This window comes from Belonocnema kinseyi, chromosome 2 (genome assembly GCF_010883055.1).
Source record: "Belonocnema kinseyi isolate 2016_QV_RU_SX_M_011 chromosome 2, B_treatae_v1, whole genome shotgun sequence".
NCBI classification, from domain to species: Eukaryota; Metazoa; Arthropoda; class Insecta; order Hymenoptera; family Cynipidae; genus Belonocnema; species Belonocnema kinseyi.
Window position 1 is genome coordinate 78,480,656 of NC_046658.1, and position 20,728 is coordinate 78,501,383.

General features: G+C 34.6%; 1 protein-coding gene across 1 annotated transcript; it reads left to right on the plus strand.

Annotated features, from left to right (window-relative positions):
• The first annotated feature begins 1,724 nt into the window (after positions 1–1,724).
• Positions 1,725–20,728, plus strand: LOC117168334 (knirps-related protein-like). Its single transcript, XM_033353912.1, has 3 exons — positions 1,725–2,262; positions 14,587–14,664; positions 17,878–20,728. Exons 2-3 carry the CDS (start codon positions 14,587–14,589, stop codon positions 18,937–18,939), a joined length of 1,140 nt encoding a protein of 379 aa, XP_033209803.1. The 5' UTR covers positions 1,725–2,262; the 3' UTR covers positions 18,940–20,728.

A 20,728-nucleotide genomic window follows, 5' to 3' on the forward strand; every position in this document is an offset into this window, starting at 1 on the left:
TTTTTCAATTCAAAATCGTGAAAATTGAAGAACTTAATTGGAATTATTCATTTTCAAAATTGTAGTTGTTAATTTTGCAAATTTTAACAATTAAAAATTCTGTAATTATTATGATATTCCTTCGAAATTTCTTCAATTTGGATGACTTAGAATTGAAAACTTGTCTTTTGATCTTCAAAATCATTCAAATTTACGAATTTTTATTGATACTTCTTTAAAATTAAACAGTTTAAAATTTTCAAGGTTCAAATGTGTAGATGTTTGAATTGTAATTTATTAAAATTGAAGAGTATTTGATTTTGCGACAATTTACAATTAAAAATTGTGTAAGTTTTACAATAAAAAATTCTGTAACTATCATGCTTTACATTTGTAATTTCTTCAATTTGGAAGATTTAGAATTGAAATTTTGATTCTTATTTCGAAATTCATCAAAATCATCCAAATTTAAGAATTCGATTTCTATAAATCTTAAAAAAAGACCAGTTATCAGTTTTAAATCTTAAAAATTGAAATATTCGAAAAAAATTAACCAAATTACATACCTACTGAACTTTAAATTGAAAACCTCTTAAATTAGAGATTTTTTTAAATTTTTACAATTTACATTCGAAATTGCTTCTATTTGCAAGACTTCGAATTGAAAAAAACTTTTAAATCTTTCGATTTTCTAAATATTCCCACTTTCAGTATTTTTATTCATACATTTCTAAAGTTCCAGAGTTTTTAATTGTAAACATTTTAAATCAGGTAACTTTTAATAAACTGCTTCGAAGTTTAACCTTTTAATGATAATTTTCAAAACTAAAATCTTCAAAATTGAAGTATAAAAAGAAACGTTCAATACTTTGTAATTTTATATTATATAATTAAAAATGGAAGGATCTTCAATTAAAAATCTTCAAAAGAAGTCTATTTTAAAAATATGTTCAAAAATTTATATTCGTAATATTTATAAATTCAAAACTGAACAAGTTGGTTCCTAATTCCTTCTGGGATCAAATCTTATATTTATGGTAGGATTCTCTAGTAAATTGTAATAATCAAACGATTTTTGAGAATTTTTTAAAAGTTCTTTGACGAATTTTTGTGAAACTCTTATATATTTTCGCATATTTTAAGCATAATCATTTGATTTATGACAGTTTTCTCACGACTTCTCTCCTAAATGAAAGTTAGAGATTGATAAAAGCCGATAAGAATTAAAATCGTATGCAAGCCGATCTACCAATTTTAATATTTATTTTAATTCATGATAATTACTTAAATTTGCACTTTTTTAAATTGAAGCATACTGTTTAAGTTGATAATAAGGAAAAATAAAAATATTCTCCAGTGAAAAAATATCACCTCGACTATCTAAAAATCTAAACCTTCACAAGTGCACTAGCTGACAGTAAACATAAATATTATTATTACGGGATGATTTTCAATATGTCATAGACCTGGGCCTTAGAGGTGGGAAAACAAGCATCATGATGCGGTGAAAAGAGAGGGTAAAGAAAGAGGGGCGCGAGAGAGGCCCCTCCTCTCAACCCCCACCCAGTGGAGTGAGCCTTCGATGGTAAGTCCCACATCAGGCCAGATTCACCCCCACCATTGGCGAAGGACCCGCAAGACCCGCGACCCACCTGTACTGTGGATGGACCCTCGCACGCTTACATCGCGATCCAACGAACAGTATTCATAAGGCCCCTAAGAAGTGCATACTAGAGAGAGCGCGCGCGCAAAAGAGACCCACGAGAATAGTGAGCGTGCCATTCGCTGGACGCCCGGCACTGACAGACCAAAATCACTAGCGCTCAGGTGGGGACTGATTTAACAATCAGACGGACAAGACACCATCGCTTCTAAAAAGTCATTCACCTAACGGTCATCGTCGCATTGACACCTTCCGTTTCTTCTGCTTCCTTCCCGTGATACCACAACTCGAGGTTCATCAGTTCTTCAAGGGCAGTCATTGGAGGTGGTCCATTATTTTGGGACTTGTTTCATCAATTTTTGTGAACTTTCTGGGTGATTTCATCGTGATTGATAGCGCTTTGAACATTTACTTTGATTAGAGACTAGTGTTTCAAGGATTTTTTTTTGTGAAAACTGTGAATGACTCGTGTGGATTGTTAGTTGATTGTAATTTTGTTGACAATTGGTGTTGAGAAAAGGTGCAAGTACAAGAGTGACAATGGAATACTTCTTGTGACAACTTGAAGAAGAGAGACTCGGATTTCTTCTTTTCTTGGCAGCTTATTTTAAACTTTGAAGGTGAGTTTTTCTCGATATTTAATAACAGTAAATCTATTTAAAGAACATGATCTCAGTTTGATAAAATAACCACGTTTTTAGGATTTCCTGGACAATTTTATTCTATTATTATTATTATTATTATTATTATTATTATTATTTATACAAAGATAATTTGCTGTATATTCAAAAAAACTATTTAGTTGAATCAACAAAATTTTCGTTTGTTAAACCATGGAATAAGGTTGACCCAACGAGATTCGTTGCTTATTTTGATGCAGTTGCAGAATAGAGGCGTCACCGGTTTTTTGGCTGAAAAAAAAGTTTTTCGGCAATAAACTATTAAAATCTTCAATTAAACGATACATTAAGCAATATGCCTAGGCAGAAGTTTAAAACTATTGTTACTTTTGTTACTACAATATCTTAAATATGGTTATTTCAATAGGTGACAAAAATAATTTTGTCAAAACCCTACCCTTTTCCCACGTTTCGTGAGGGCGAGAAAGCACCCTTATGACTAGTTAAAAAAAATAATGTTGGTCAAATCCCCCCTACCCATTTCCAACTTCTCGTTAAATATGGTCATTACGATATATCGTGGCAGACCCATATTTGAGACATCATAGTAAGAATAATTTTAAACGTTTGTCTCGTCAAATCGCTTAATTTATCGTTCAATGACAGATTCTAATAGTTTGTTGCCAAACAAATTTTTTTTTCGAGCCAAAACAGAAGTAATAGGTGACGCCCATCTCCTGCAAGCTAGCCACTATTTTAAGTAAATGTGTCAGTAAATGTAGTATTTGTTCTTGATTTAATCAAAAAATTTCGTTGGTTCAATCAAATAATTTGTTAAATCAACCAAAATTGATTTGATTTAGCGAAATTTGTATATATATAAAAAACGTTCCTCTTTGTTCAAGAACGAACATATTTTCCTCATGCAATATAATTTCTTTTCAGCGTAGATCTTTAATCATTTTTAGTTCTTTGAAATAGTGAATTTACATTATATATATATATTTATAATTAATGTTTGTTTATTTAATGATAAGAGATTGAACTCATTTTGATTATTTGCAATTCTAAATTTCAATCGATAAAATATGTGATTTAATGATAGTACCAATTTACTGTCACACATTTTAACATTTACAACTTTTATCATATTTGGTAATTCCGTCATTTCTATATATCAATTTACCCTCCTTTCATAAGTATTTATATTTTGATTTATTTTCACGCTAAGACTTCATTTATATTTGCTTACTTATTTGTACAACTGACTATCAAACTCGATTCGTAATTAATTTCCTATAGAACAATTTCAAGTCCAATTGAACATTACTAGAAAATAGTTAACAAATAACAATATAAGAGGCACTGGAAAAGTCGCTATATCAGTTTTTTTAAAAATAATTGCATTATTATTTTTGAAATATATAAATAGAATATCAAAGAGAGTAAGATGAAAACCGTTATTGCAACCCATACATTTCGATTCGTTTTGCATATTTGTCAATACATCTGTTGTTCACTATTAGGGATAAAATAAATAAAAATTACAAATTTCACATTCTTGTCGATTAACATACTGTCTGACACTATCACTTGTTTAAAAAAATTATCCACACTGAACAAGTTTTTCAAGATGGTCCAACTATTCAGCTTGTAAGATATGGTACTGCTATTTTGTTGGGACAACTATTGACTTGGTTACTGGTACTGACTTCTAATAATCACTGCAACTAATGGAATTGTTGGACGAACTAATAAAATAACAGTAACGACTAATAATATAGCAGTGCCATATATTACTAAATAATTAGTTGGCTCAACCGGCGTTTTTTCAATTGCAAAATATTAGCCCTATGCGGAAATAATATTAGCATTGCATCAAGAATATATCGGTACGAATACAGACGATTCACTATTTTCATGATCCAAAAAAGTATTCCTAACGTTACTTCCTTGCTTCAATATTAATTCTTTACCCGGTCACACTGAAAAAATGTTTAGTTGAGTCAACTATTCAAGTTTTAAGATATGTTACTGTTATTTTGATAGTTAGGACAACCATTTACTTAGTTGCTGGTACTAACTGAATGGTCAGTGCAACTAATGGAATTGTTTTACTAAGTAATGCAATTGCAGTATCAATTAATAAAATAGCAGTACCAATTAATAAATTAGCAGTACCATATTTTACTAACTAACCAACTATTTTTTTAGTACACACTTACGAAAAATCCCAAAATATTAGACCATGTAACCTACTATTTAACTAGTAACATTGATGTAAGAGTGTGTTTTCTTATCTACTATAGTTAACTCATCAAATACAAAAACAACTCGGTTTTATTAGATTTTAGCCATATGAGCCTCTTTTATGATTCTGATTTCATAATTCTAAACATGAGTACTTTAAATTCTATTATGGTATAAGGCAAATGAGCCAACTGTAGTTCATTCTTTTCTCAACTCTCTTAAATGATATGTTTATCTAGTTTTTAATCAAAAATATGTTGAGTAATATATAACGAACTATTTGCATAAGACATACCTTAAATAATTTCCATATTTATACAAGAAACCCCACTGATCTACATTTGGTTCGTCTGCCTTAAAGTCTTATCTTACTTTCTCCCGAAAAATTGACGAATCCTTATTGCAGAGACTCAAGAACGTGTATTTTTTTCAAGCATTCATTTTCCCGAAACTTGCATGCCATGAAATAGAGAAGGCGTTTATTTCACAATAGTTTCTCATATAGGTAACGAGCGATTTCTTTGTCTTTCATCGGGACACGAAGCGTCAACCGTCACGGTTCGGCAATACGTATTTCCACCGTTTATTCCATTCGCCACAAGCGGTATGCAGGTTGCAAGATCATCGAGTGAAAAATCAAGCGCCTTGCCTGATCACCAAGCAATTAGTTAATTCAGTAGACACATTGCGCCCTGAGATTATTATCTGTAACGATCCTCGCGATATCAGCCAGTGCACTATGTTCCCATCGCATGTCTATCTACAATAAAATTCAACCTCGTACAGTGTAGCTCGACTCTGATAGGTTCTAGCAAAATACCTATATTGCCTATTCTAAGAACCCCTTTCAATAAACCTCTGCCGCGGTCTACGATTGATCCGAACGTTGATTAATCATTACACTATTCGTCCACGATCGGGATTATAAATCCTAGGGTGTATTATAGAGAGGAATAAAAATAGTGAGGAAAATCTCGGCTTCGATGATATATTCTGCGTGAGAAACGATCAAACGATTGCGAGAGAACAAGAAACAAACTCCGTTCACTTTACGAAGGCGCCACCAAAACAGCTTTACATTTTTCATAATTTCCTTTAAAATAAGAATTGTTTATTTTCTCGAAAATGCAACTGTGCGTTCCACAGCTTGTTTGAAAGTTACACTCCTTTGTTATAAATTCATTTTTTTGTTGAAAATTTATGTCTCTTCAAATATAACTTCCAATTGTATAAAGTGTATCTTTTTGATTGAAAAATCATACTTTCAGGTCGAAAAAAGAACATTAATCTGGTTGGGGAATTTATTATTTTGCTTGACTTCAAATATCATATTTAGTTGAAAATTCGTTTTTTTTTAAGATCAACTGTCTTCTGAATAATTCATCTTTTATTCTAGAAAATGCAACTTTATGGTAAAAAAATCTAACTATTTTGTTCAAAATTCGCCTCTTGATTGAAATTTCATCTAATTATTTGGAAATGCAACGTTTTGGTTGAAAATTCATTTTTTCTCCGTTTAATTCAACTTGTTGAAAGTTCATCTTTTATGGTAACAAATGGTCTTTGGATTGAAAATCCATCTTTTATGGTATTCACATTATTATTTTTTTAAATTCATTTCCCTTATATGCAATAAAGTACGCTTTATAATTTGCTGTGTTTTCATGTGATTTTTCTTTTACGAGTATTTAAAAAAAATGTAGAGTTCTTTAAAGCGAACGCAGTTACAGGGGAGATATGAGAAATTTCGTCATGCTCAAAGCAATTGACGAGATGAAAATACTGTAGATTGTTTATAACACAGTTTACCGTCTGCAATTAAAAAAGTGCATTATCCACTATTCCACTCGTCTGGCATGCGTGCCATAACATTCTATACCTTTTATCACATTCGCGCACGTGGATGCGAAGAGTGTAGAACACATTGCATTTCACAATAAAGTGCCATTCTTTTAACGTTTTTCATTTTTCCCGCGTGCGCCGTGTAACGAACGCCGTTTCTCGCGCGTCTATTAAACCATAGCCTTAATTACTTTCGTGCGATTAAAGCCGAGAAAAGAACGGTATCAAGGTCGTGGCTGTTTTCACTCTCGGAAATTGTTTACCAATCCGTCCTGCAATTACATGAAAGAGGTTTTAGTTGTCAAATACTGTAACTTTTTCTTATATCGCGATTTAAAAAAAAACTTTTTTTTCTAATGCTTAATTGCAATAAAGCTTAAAAAAACACATAGAGCGTGTGCAAATTATAATTGAATTGAATTAAATATCCTTATTTAGCTGATAGTTCATTGAGCCAGTGACTTTTTTCCTTAGTACAAAAAGTAGAAAATTATATGCCTTTCAGATTGTAAGTACATGGCGCTAAAGGATATATTTCCTTTGCAAAATTGAAACTTTTCTCTTTCCTACCATTTATTCTTTAGTTGTATATTTTATGTCGTTTCATTTTGATTGCAATTTAATTTTTCTTTTTATAATTGTTAAATTTTTTTTAGGATCAATTCCATTGTAGTTTGTATTTAAATTCAAAATTTATTTTCTTAATTAATAATCTACTGGTTCATACTCCGTGTTCAATGTTCAGAAAAATATTTTTTTTTACAATAAAAATTAGGCAGTGAGAAAACATAAAAGAAAAGAAGTATCCGAAAGAACTAAATTGGCGGAACGTGCCATCGTTCCGTAGACGTAGATTTAGAACTTTCGTTTTTTGAAGAAAGTACAAGTGCGTAAAAAGGCCCTAAAAATGGTTACAAAGGTATGCGACCTTGAACAGAAAATTTTAGTACAAACAGGAGGGCACAAAAAATTTGTAACTTTTTAGCAGCCTTATTTCGTATACCTGCAAATGAGCCGGATGCCTTTACTTGAACGTTTTACAACTTCTTTACGACAAGTTATTTTTGGGAGCAAAACATTCTAAGCATCTTGCATTCTAAAATAATCTATGGCATCGCAAATACTTCACAATTTTATTTTTTGCGTACATTAAATATATTAGACCGGCTTTTTTACTTTTGTAAATACTGCATTTTGAAGTAAATTTATGGGGTCAATGTAGTCTCTCTTTAAACTAAAAATATTACTTCAGTCGCTTCTTTCAATAAATTACACTAAAAAAATAGCGATTTCTAGATTTTATTGCTTTTATTTAATTCTTTAAAGTTTCCTCTGAATTCTTTGAAATTCCCAAGATATCCGCTGAATTCGGATTTGTTTATACTTAGAAGTTTTTTCAATTTGCCTTGAAAACTTTTAAATTTATCTTCAATTCTTATGGATTTACAAAATTTTTTAGTCGCTAAGTATCTTTACTTTTATTTATCGGAATTCAATAGAATGTTTTTAGACTAAAACGATTTTTGTTCTATTCATTTGGATTATTTATAATTCATCTTGATTTCATATAAATTTCGTCGAATTCTCTGGATTTACCTTAAATCATTGTTCAAAGTTTTTCTTTAATTTTCCTAAAAAGAATTTGAACCCACCCTGCTTTTTTCAATTACCTTGAATTCTTCTAATCTAAATTATACCCAATTCGTTGCATTGTTTTTAATTGACCCTGAAGAAATATTTAAAATTTTGTAATTCCCTCTTAATTCTTATGCGTTTCATGGTAATATTATTTTGGATTCCCTTGCGATTCCTTTTTCAATTCATTAAAAATTTAATTATTAAAAAAAATCCAATTGATTTAAATTCACTTAAAGTTTTTAAAAATTACCTTGAATCTGTATGTATTCCATAGAATTTTTCGTGTTTTTCGTAAAATTCACGTAAATTGTATTTTTTTTTTTAATTTACTTAAGTTCCAGTGAATTTACTCTGAATTATATTCACTCCCATTTTACTCAATTGGATGCAAATTTATTAAATTTTTACATTTCGTCAATTACATTCTTATTTATAATGCATTCTTTTAAACAAGCTTGAATTTTTGTAATTTTTTCAACTCTTGCTGAATTATTTTGAAGATATGTGAATTCTTCTAAATACATTTAATTGTACTCAATTTAATAGATTGTAAAATTTTTTTAATTCCCTCTAAAGTCCTCTAAACTCACCTTGAATTTTTAGACATTTTATCAAATTCTTTTAAATTTAACCTGAAATTTCTAAAAATGTAATCGGCAGGGACAGTTTGATAGATTTAGCATTTTTAATATTTTTTTATACCCCGAGATAAAACATAATGTTATAAATATAAAAAACTAGTGAAAATATTGACCCCACTCACATTGGTACGTGGAAAAGTAAGCAGACAAGGCTGAGCCAATTTTCTGATCGAATGGAAACGAAATCGAACAGAATGTCTCAGTCAATCCTTGAGCGATTTGTAGGAAAATAAGGTAGAAAAAATATAAGGCAAAGAGAGAGAATGATAATAATATTCAATAACGTTATAATTATACAGCTTTTGAGCGTCGTACTATTCACCGCTCCTTTTTATTACAATTGTTCTCAATAATTACCGCTGCTCCAAGCCTACCATATAAAAAAATGACCTGAGGTCCGAAGAAGGTACTCTCTGAGCCTGTCGGATTTGGAAGCTTTACGTTTATATTGCTCTTCCAGCTGCACTGAAACTGCACGAGAACCATTTTCAGTGCAATAAAACGACTGGAGGTAATCCGACAAAAAAAGCCTCCCGGCCTCTTTTTTTAAAATTTTTTTTTGGGTTCTGTTTGTTTGCCTTAGTTGTCCCTGTGACAAGTAAAAATGTTAAAACGAGAAAACATGGTGGGACAAGCGGGTGCTCCTGGCGAGACCGTATCGTAAAGTTAATCCCTGGTAATTGTCGCCCTTGCCGTACAAATACTGCCCCGGCCTCAATCTTTGCCGACACGCTTAGGGGCCGTCCATAAACAACGTTACTAATTTGGGAGGGGGAGCCAAAAACTACGGTTGGTGATAGGGAAGGGGGCAGTCGAAGTAATGAATTTTGTGAAAGGTGGCCTTGCAACGGTAAACGTCAGTAATAAGCTTCTAAGTTTAAAAATCCCTTTCATATTTCAGACGAACTCTTTTCCCTCTGTTTCAAGATGTGCTTGAAGTTCAGAACGTTCAAATGAACGAAAATTTTAAACGACTTTTTACTACTAGAAACCGTGCTGCAATATTAACTTACTTATATTAAAAAGCAAGACAATATTCCATTATTTTAAATTGTAGTTGAAACAACTTGTTAATAAAATAGATTTAAGAAAAAATATTTCGTTCATTTAAAACTTTGAACGTTCAGATCTTCATGTACATTGTTTAAAGAAGGTTATTTCCTTTAAATTAAAAACGCTACTATTTTTTAAATAAACTGCATTTGCTTTTTTGGTTGAAAAATTCTTCTTTCTATTTATAATAGCTCAAAATTGGTACCATAGTTTATGGGACTTACCTTCCTACCCAGGGTGCTCTTACCTTGCTTCTCAGGTTGAACTGTCGAAGTCACCTCTAGTCCTCCAGAGATCGTATTTTTCTCGGGTAAAAAAATCGTGCTTTCAAATCACAGCAATCTGAAACTGAAATACCGCTTCGGTTCAGCGTGCAATAGTTGCCTCGGGTGCAGACTTCATTGACCAATAAATGAACGGCGGACACCTCAGACTTGTAATAGTTTCACGCTCCCTTCAAATGGCATTTGACAGCGACTGTAATACGAAAAAAGAGCATTTTAAATCTTTCTGAAAGACATACAAAAAATTTAAAAATTTCTACTTTTACGAGGATTCTTTTTTATTATTAGTATACTGTTCGACATCATTTTAAAAGCACTTTCATAATCGGAAACGGCTCTCTTTATTCAGGATGGCCACTGACCGGAAATTAGCCTGGAATTTTGAGCACCGGGGTAATTTATATTATATAGCCTGGAATTATTAAATTCATAAATAATTGGATATTTATAATGATCAGCAAAATTTTTTAAATATTGAGCGTAGAGAGAGAATGTACTGATTAAATAATATGTAGAAATGGTTAATATAGTTAATTGTAGGTCATTGAACTAAAATTATTTACTCGAGAAAAGTATGGAAATTATATTTGTAATTCATTATACTGTTTCAAATATACATACGATGAGCAAAAAGTTACAATAAATGTGCTTGAAAGGAGCAAAAGCCATCGTTGTTCCCTATTACTTATACGTAGTAATTGCATGGGGTGATTTATCACCATAATAACTTCCTTAGTGTCATGAATAAGGTAGAAAGGGATTCCTTAATCATTAAAAAACAATTTCACGTTTTATATCTGTATACCATTTTCATCTGATTAGAATTATTTTCTCGATTTATTGAACATTTGCATATTAATATACATTTATGTGCCTTGGAACAGAATACTAAGATAGTCACCTAATTACTTTTTTAAACTAGTGATTGTTGCTTATGTTCAGAAAAACATTTTTTTGTATTCTACCATTCTACTGTGGAACAAATTACATATTTGAACAGCAATATTGTCCTTGCTTACGCATTATAAAAGGAGTTATTCAGAGAGTTTTAAGCAAAAAAATCAGTGCTGCTATCCAGCAGGCATCTTCCCTATCAAGACTATCAATTAGATTTTTATCAAGCCCAAAAATCAATAATTACTAAAATTATCGACAACTCCAGCTTAGTTCCACCTAATTTCGAGATTATCATTATCTGGCCTCAGCAAAATGGTTGTTTGTTCTCTCTTAACAAAACAATATTATTCAGCACCTCGTTAACGGTTACTCGAACCCATATAATGAGAGGTGGAGGTACACCTACGTCTCGATCTCTATCAACCTGGCGTTGATTCTATACGAGCATTAACTCGGTTGAAATTACTTAGGCAGTGGTAACAGTACACGTCGGTTCGTTTTCAATTTGCTCGGTAAGTGCACGTCCTGACGACGTCCTACGTCGAATCCTGCGCGATCGAGTCATGTTTATCGAAGGTGGTTCAAAGCGATTCTTGCCGAGAAAGAATCTTGCCGGACGATCATCAAGATCGCAGATCGCCCAGAGGCAGACCTTGTGCGAGCCGTGAGAATCGTAACAGCTTTCCTACCGGCGCAACTTTCAGCGCAATCGTTCCCCGATAATGCGATCATCATCCGATCTAAGAGATCTTCGATCCTGCAGATCAACACTGAACATTCGGTATATGATTCTTACGTCAAAAGTCAAACAGAAGTTTAGAATCCGCTAAATTCAAATAAGGAGTTCTTAATTCAATTGATCATTAACGTATCTCTCATTCACAAATTCTGAATAGGTCAATCGATTCTTCGAAAAGTCTGCAAATCAAACTCGTGTACTTTTTCATTTTGCACAAACTCTGACCCCAGGACTAGATAAATCCTTTATATCCTTTGATTGATATAGCCTTATATAGAAAGTTTGACCTATTTGAAATAGGTTCCTAATTTCAAGGTCAAATAGTTACATTTTTATATAACGTCAATTTCATCAGTTTTGTTAAATTATGTTTTTTATGAAACAAATGTGTATACTTTTCATTTGTTTCTTGACCGGGTGAATTTTGAAACCAATCTGATATCCTCTCTTCTGACTCCTATTTACAGTGATGAGCAGAGTGACACTTTGAATGAGAATTAGCTAAATGGAATGTCGGATGCACACCTGTGACCAGTCGAGATTGCGGAACACCAGGGGCTTAGATGAGTCAATGGACTATCGTCTCTTCCTCGTCAGATTACTTGAGTTTATTTTAGCCCATTGATCTGCCTCTGATCAGATCGATATCTCGATCTCTTTCTCCTTGGAGCGCTAATCCTCTCTGAACCGTGCCTGCTCGTTTTTTTTTTTAATACGAAACAAATTGTCAGCCAGAGATCGAAATCGATTTAACCACACACCCGCAGATTGCTTCACCCTAATATTGCGCTCGCGCTGAGTCAAGTACCACGACAACATTGTTCATTAGCTATGTACAATTGCGATTGAACAGCCACGCAACGGTGAAATTCTTCCTTCTGTCAACTGTGGCACCTGGTGACTCAGTAGCTTGACAATAATAATTATTTGTCTATACTCTATAATCTATAACTCTATAGTTAAACTCTATGCGTATGGATACTAAAAGCGGTACCAACCATCCACCATGGAAATTGTCCTGCGTCTCACGTCGAGTCCGACTTTCATCCCATGCTGCATTGATCTCAGGTCAAGAGAGAAAGGGGAGGGTGTGGAAAAAATGGTCAATATTTGAAAACACTTGAGACTATACAACTATGATGACTGCTAAATGCTGACTATGACTATTTACTATATCACAACAAAATCCTGTTCTCAGCAGCAAATGAGAAGAGTCAACGACTCTAGGGTGTAGGTCAGGAGAGAGAAAGAGCCCGTTGATCAAATACATGGATGTCTCTTCCATTAGCTAAAAATTTACTTTCCCATTTAGCGATTGCTCGTCATGTATGAAAGTCACAATTGGGATTTCGGGAACACAAATATGGGTCACTAATATTCATTCCAGATTCTTTGGTATGCAAATATTTTCGTCACCCAACCTAATATATTTTAGTATAAACCGACAGGTTTGGTATTATATGCAGCGTTTATTATAGGTCAACATAGTCTATGATCTTCAGCATTATCTTCATCCGGAAGAATATTTCTTTCTACAAAACTGATGACAAAAATTCATAGGAATTACTTTCATTCATTGAAAAGATTTTAATTTAATTTGAGGAAAGTAGATTTATCCAGTCTGGTAATTAAATGCACAATTTGAAGAACGGATGCCCCAATTAGATCGCCGGCGGAAATGGCGTTAAAGGTCGCCGCCTTCGCCCGCTTTTCTGGAAGGACATCAGAAAAGAAGAGGGCATGACTGAGGGAACGAAGGAGAAAAAAGTTGAGGAGTTTTCCGCTTGTTGAACATAACACGCACCACTTTGCTACGATTCAGCGATTCGCGCACCAAGTGGATTACACAACACACTTCTCCTCTCTTATTTTCCTCGCAATCAAACGATCAAAGCAAATGCGCGATAACGATTACATTATGTGGATTTGGCAGGTAGTTATGAAAATATCGAGCAATTGCATAATTTCAAATACTGCGGGATGTTTTTCCTTCTCAGCCGCAGAAATAATGGAGCTGGGATTATTTATTTTTGATTTCCGGGATTCGTCGTGGTCTCGTTGACACAATCTATACTGCCAGGATTCGATCTTACTTTATAACTTTCCCCGTGATAAAATAAAAAAAAGATTTCATAACTTTTTCATCACAAACTGTTTTTGAGTCAGAAGTTTAGTAAAATTAAATTTATAAATTTGGAATGACTTTCAATATTCGTTATCAAGAAGATTTTGTTGTTGGCCTGCAGAGATAACTTTGAAACAGACAAAAATGATTTCATTTAAATTTATGCCAATGTAGTATGACAAGACATTTCTACTCAATGATTTTCTCTTCTGCGATGTGGTATGTACATTGTATATGTCATAGAACAAACTACAATCTATTGAGGTCGAAATTAGTGAAATTCTATTAGTTCAATTTGAAGAAAATGAACCACTAAAAATTAGTAGAAAATTATTTATTCAATTTTATTATATGAAATATTTATACATTGGAGAGTAGAAAACTAATTTCTTAATGAAAATTTATGGATTCATTTAGGGCTCTATATAAAAGAGGACATGTTTAATAAAAGAACGTGATTGTATAACATTTTCAACTTTATTGGAACAATGAGAATGCAATATTTTGAAACTTGTGAATAGGCTATGTCATCTCCACCAACATAACATATTACGTCAAATGGGGAATAAAAAGAATTATTGACACACGCCATATGTACGGCAAAAATAATCTCTTTAACGCATACACTCATACAAACAGTAGGAAATTGGGTAAAAAAACAACAGCACATAATAAATCGTTCACATTGGGTACACCATTTTATATCGAAAACAATCGACAAGAAAAGTTTACTAATTGTGATTTAGAAAGGTTGATTGATTCATCATAGAATATTATAATAATAAATTGTAGTTCCCAAAATTTACTTCCATGACTGAGTCAATATTCGTAACACGGAAATTCCAAATGTTCCAGATGAATCAGCAGTGCAAGGTGTGTGGGGAACCTGCGGCTGGTTTCCACTTTGGTGCGTTCACCTGCGAGGGCTGTAAGGTAAGCAAATTTCTGGAGAAAGATATATAACTTCCTGATATATGGCCATTATGTAAACAGAAGTAAAGTATTTGAAATATCTATCTTCAATCAAAATTGTTCCTTTGCAATTTTTATATTGAAATTATAAAATTTTTGTTTACATATTATCATTATTTTTCTATATTTAATAACTACATTCTAACCATAGCTTATAAGTGCAAAATCACGATTCATTATAAAGAGCTATAATTAATTAATCTAGGGAAAATGGAAACGTTCTAAACATTCATCATCAGTAAACACTTGTCAACGTTTTTAGTAAATTAAATATAAAATGATAATGATTACGATTTTGAAGATCATGTTGAACAAAATTTCTAATTTTCTTAGTTTTTCTTCAACTTGTCGACTACTCGCACTGTTGAGATTGCGCAAAGTACTCGGTCGCTTTCACGACCCGACATGGAGGCGAGGTTAAACGTTTGGCTAGGCATGCGTGTCAGAGGGGCCCAAAGTGTTCGTGTAAACTGGGCAACGGTTTCTGCAGTAATCCGCGGCCCGTGACTCTCCAGATATGAAGTCTAGCTTCATAGTAGTTTTCGCAGGCTCATTTTTTTTTATATTCTTTCATTTAATTTGAAAAATACAAAGATCCCCATATGGACTTTGGTATCAATCAATGTTTCTTTAACATCGTAAACAAGCATTTATCAGAGCAAATAAAAAATCATCATAAGCTTAAGAAGCTTAAGCTTATCACTTGGTGGAGACAAACCGATAGCGATGGTTATGGTGTTCTGGCGACGGTAACGGCTTGGTGGAAGGAGGGGACGGTGACATGCTACGATGGGCTTGAAAATGAAAATAACGAAACGAAACAATGTGGACCTGACGTAATCGGTAACTAGGGCAGAAACAATTGCGGCGGACAAGTGCGAAGCACCGGAAGGGGCCTCACTCTTAAACCACTCTTGCTCGAAACCGACCATCCAACCATATGGACGATGGATCGCGAAACTAGCTTGTTCATGGACGCATTACGCAATGGAAATTATCTAGAGCGCTGTGCTTAAGTCTTGATAATGATTCACTCGAACCCTACTTTGAACGCAGACTTCACTTTTAAAACCTGACATAATCACCTCAACTGTAATTACTTATGAACAGCTACTTATTTTCTATTCGGTAAGGAACTTCCAAGTTCAGAGCTAAAATTGATCTAATAATATCCGGGAGAACAGATTGCGAGAATATCCAATTTATGATTGTTATTATCAATGGGCCTTGATCGAGAGGTTTGGGCTGATCGGTATCATTCTCTTTACATCCTGACAAAATTCTTGCATATTTTTCTTAATCTTGCTAACCCACTTTCCCTTCAATTTCGTATTTTCCCTATGACACAACAGGAAAATTCTTGACTCTATATCAAACTTGAATGTTTTGAGTGAAGTTTCCATCTATAATGTGCCCCCGTTCCGGCTTCGCACTAGTTTTGAAACGAAACCGGAAACTGCTCTAGGTCAAAGAAAAAACGTCGAAAACTGCAATCTCCACGCCAAGATCATAACATGAGGATTCTGGTAGTTCAATTATAACTCACAATGATCGTTTAAGGTGCACGAGAGATGTGTATCATTTTTCCAGTAGCTATTGCATACACGTTACAGTAAAACAAACGGAAATTAACATCGTGTAATACGTGAAGAAAGGGAGTTTGCAAAGAAATCCTTCACTAATGTAGATGTACCATAGGTGAAGAAATTGAAACACTGGTTACTTGTTTTCAATTATAATGCAGTGATTATTTCATAAAGGCTAGTTTACTGAAGTGAAATTAGTAAAGGGTTTCTTAATTTTCCGTTGAAAACGAAAATTTGCGAATAACCTGTCTCAACGCGAGTGGACGATGAAAACGTTGCTGGCGAGGACGCGAAGAGGCGGTTTGCGCAAGTACGCCACCAGAGAGACGTGATGGTAGCATTTTCTCGATTGTGTCATCGTCTCTGTCGCAGTCCTGTGCACCCGTGTCCAATGTCCATAGACCGACACCAAGCATTACACGATTGCCTTATGATCTTTACTATATTTCAAGACCTTGCCAAACAATGGTCATCTATTTGGTATCAATTTTTCATATTACATCCTCATTTTTTCCTAATTTCTGAACTGAACAGTCATAGTAGTAAACAAAAAACTCTGTACATACTTATAAATCATCCGGCTTAAAAGAGGGCGTTGAAGATTCATCCTCATCAACATTTGGAATGATTGGGAAGTAAAGGGTCTTGATTGCAAGTTGCAATTTGCAATTTACCTGCAGTTTGTCATGTACTCAGTCTCGGTGGTGCGCTCAATGAGAGCACTGGGTCGCAGGAAGAGCTCGTTTTCAGGATAAGCGAACCAGAAACTATTAATAATATTGCTAGTGGACGAGCGGGAAAAGCGAAAGTGTACCGCGCGACGCTCTTCGACTCGCTTTATGAATTACTAGGTGTTTTACGGTAGCCCTGCTTCAAATTGTCGAAATTCCTTGCACGGAACGCGATCGCAATTGCACAATATTCGATGACCTACTAACGAACCTTGCAATATAATCTTACGCATCAAGTTTTGATACATATCTTTGATGTGTCTAAAAAGGATGTCCCAATTAATTCCTCAGACATCTAATGGCACATTTTTCTTTAAAGATTGAAATCATAATGTCAATTATGTCATTTATTATATGGAGATTTGTACAAGAAGAGCAAGATGCAACGCCAACGCGAAACCGAGCGATGTCGGAATCGCGCGCTTGTTGCACCATTTGGGCAATTAGCTTGAGTATAGTAGTAGGCCGCACGCGCTTTGGGTCGGTCGAGGGCTCGACCGTGTCGGATCCCTTCGCTCTCGATGAATGAGACAATAAGAGCGTAGTTACGCTAACGTGTCCCGATAACATAATGTTAGGCACCGGGTTACGAGACGTATAACCGTTTCGATAATGTCTGTAGAATGTATTATTTTTTCTATACCTACGCTCTCAATTCCTCCGCCTCGACTACAATTATGTCTTAAAACAATTATTCCAACCTGTGATCCATTAATTTAAAGGCGCGAATAATCGCCGCATTTCATCAGCACTTCATAATTTCACTCCCATCTTAGAAACACGCCTCTCCTACTCCCTATTCTAATAAATTCAATATTTCTAGTACAATACTGATCAATTTTATTTCTCTGTTTCAGTCCTTCTTTGGTCGGTCTTACAATAACCTCACCAGCATATCAGAATGCAAGAACGGAGGAGAATGTGTAATAAACAAAAAGAACCGAACAGCCTGCAAAGCATGTCGACTCCGGAAATGTTTGTTAGTCGGCATGTCCAAATCCGGCTCTAGGTATGGTCGAAGATCCAACTGGTTTAAAATCCACTGCCTTCTTCAGGAACAACAACAGCAGCAACAGCAGCAGCAACAACACCATACTCTCCAAAATCAGCAAAGACAGCACCCAACAAGTCCACCAATTCATTCCACGCCACGAAAGGATGATGTCCTCATGCTAGGTCTCGATGACTACAAAAATTCAACCTCACCAAGCATCAGTTCACCAGAATCTCAAAACAGCGACTCTTCCATTGAAATTTCCGAAAGGAGAGCCGCATTCGGACACCATCCAGGCTTCCGACCTCTTCATTCCCACCTCCACCATCCCTCAGATTTATCAACCTTAGGTAAAGAAATCATGGGACTACCTTTGGGTTTCCATTTAGGAGGAATGCCTCTCCTACCACCTTCTTTCTTACCACCACCAAGCCTGACCATGTTCTCTCCTTACCATCTCTATGCTTCATCCCACGGAACCCCTCATCTGATGAACCATTCGACTCTTCAGCAATCACCTATTCGCAGAAGCAACACGCCAACCATGACCACCGATAATGAAAATTGTACCAACAACAATGATAGACTAGAGCAGAATCATAATACGAGGTCGAACACACCCCTCTCTCCAGAGAGTGATCACATCGAGTATTCCAAACGATTCTATCTCGATGCAGTCTTGAAGAGTCAGAGGTCAACTCCCCTATCGCACAAGACCCAGTCTGAACCTTATTCCCCGCCTGCAAGTCCAGATCACGTTTCACCTCAAGAGAACCCTATTGATCTTTCCATGAAGACTGCAACTTCATCAAGAAGTAGAAAGCTTGATGAACTCTATATTGATATGGACGATGAAAACAGTGACAGGGACAGTCCACTACTGAAGAGAAGACATGTGGCTATTGATCTGACAACAAGGACATAAGGAATCAAGCATTGGCTCTTTGGAAAGGAGCTATTGGAATCAAACCCCATGAGAAGCAGTAATTAGGAATCTGTGATTGAAGCTTATGACTTCCAGACTTTGCAATAATTAGAACTTGAAATATTCTCGGAGTCATTAGAACAAGAATATGGAGAGATCCCTTTTTGAGGCCTTGAGCAAATCTTCCAATTACGTCGATACAGGCTGAGGGTCGTAAAGCAGGACCACTTAGCGGGTTTTAATTAATGAGCACGCTTGTGTATGTTCATGCCGTCAGAGTATCTGGAACCATGTTCGCTGATAAACATGTCAAAGGGGCAAGCACGTGTTCGCGGCGTTTTGTACTAAGGATTTAACCCATAGACACGTGTCGAAGTGCGAAGCACATTATCTTACAACCTACAAGCATTCGATACCTGCCAATGTACACTCCACACCTTCTGCAAACTGGAAAACTGGAGAACCCCATCTGTCGACTCGAAACTACATGCTATCGAGTCTTAAGACTGGAACAAGTTAACCAACTTCCGGTTCCTTCTGTCTTTTTATTGAGGCAGTTTCGCGTATTGTAAAAGGACATAGTACATTCTCAAATGTACCTTTCAGATGTACCTTGCATGTGTTTCTTTTGTGCATAACTTTTAGTTGTACCTTTTAGGTACGATATCGAAAAACACGTGGCTTTAATCTCGTTATAAAACGGACAATTTCTATACCGTCGTTTTATCCGTGGATACAAGGTCATCTTGCCGAACACAGGTTCCCTTTTAACGCGCCGGATCTCAAGGAGTAACCGATTTGTAAGACACGGTTCTTCCCTCATAGGTGATGTTTCGGAATTTATTCTCCAAGTGCTGAGAGCATTTGTATTTTTAAAAATAGTTTGCCTGTAGTTATTCTACGAGGATCGAGAAAAAACGAAATAGATTGAGATTCTGAATCAGAATTGGAAGAATTTGAGTAAAAAAATTCTTAAACTTGTATAATAGTGATTAGTTGAATATTGAGAGGCACTCGTACATGACATTTATATTTTGAAATCGATTAATCATGCTTTGCATTCATTATATTGCATATAGTGAAACTTTATAGATATGATGTAAATATAGCTTTTAAATCTAGTACATAAGCTTCGCCTATTTTTTAAGAGATAATCCTTAATCGAAAAACATCATGAAAGCGAATATTTCAAAAAACGGACTCTTGTCGATATATTTTTGTAATAAGTTGTTATCGATTCGGTATCGATGTAGTCAATGAAGGCCAGTATTCCATGTTACCTTAAGTATTGTTGCTATCGTTAACGGAATTGAATCCAAATTTGGACAAGTGCAATCATTATGTATACGCCGTTTTCGAAGATGAGAGCCTTGCTGTGAGGAATCTCTAACTTATAAATATTTGACATTGTTAGACAAAGTCAAACTGTAAATAAAATATGATCGTCAAATTTTTGCGAAAGAAGGGACGCAGGCCAGTAAATACCTATACAATGTAAATAGCAGTTTCGACAATGAAAGTCCGTTGTATCACAATGTGAGTGTTGTTAAGCTGCTTGTAAAATAAGTTGAATTTGTTTTGCTAATGTTTGTATAATTTATGTGTCTCTGTTAATTTTTCGATTAGGAGCGAAAAACGACTGGAAGTATGAATAAGAAATTTTCTTTAAACGGAAATTATGTGGTGCCAAAATTAAACATCACTCATTGTTACAGGAGAGAGTTGAATGTTAAGATTAAGTTATTTTTGAAGGAAGACTTTTGCAAAATAAATTAAAAATGATACGTAA

What these genes read in the sequence shown, in the direction of transcription:
- LOC117168334 (XM_033353912.1), top strand. Translation starts at nt 14,587, where the DNA reads ATGAATCAGCAGTGCAAGGTGTGTGGGGAACCTGCGGCTGGTTTCCAC. An exon ending in TCACCTGCGAGGGCTGTAAG is followed by an intron (nt 14,665 to 17,877) that starts GTAAGCAAATTT and finishes TCTCTGTTTCAG; the next exon opens with TCCTTCTTTGGTCGGTCTTA.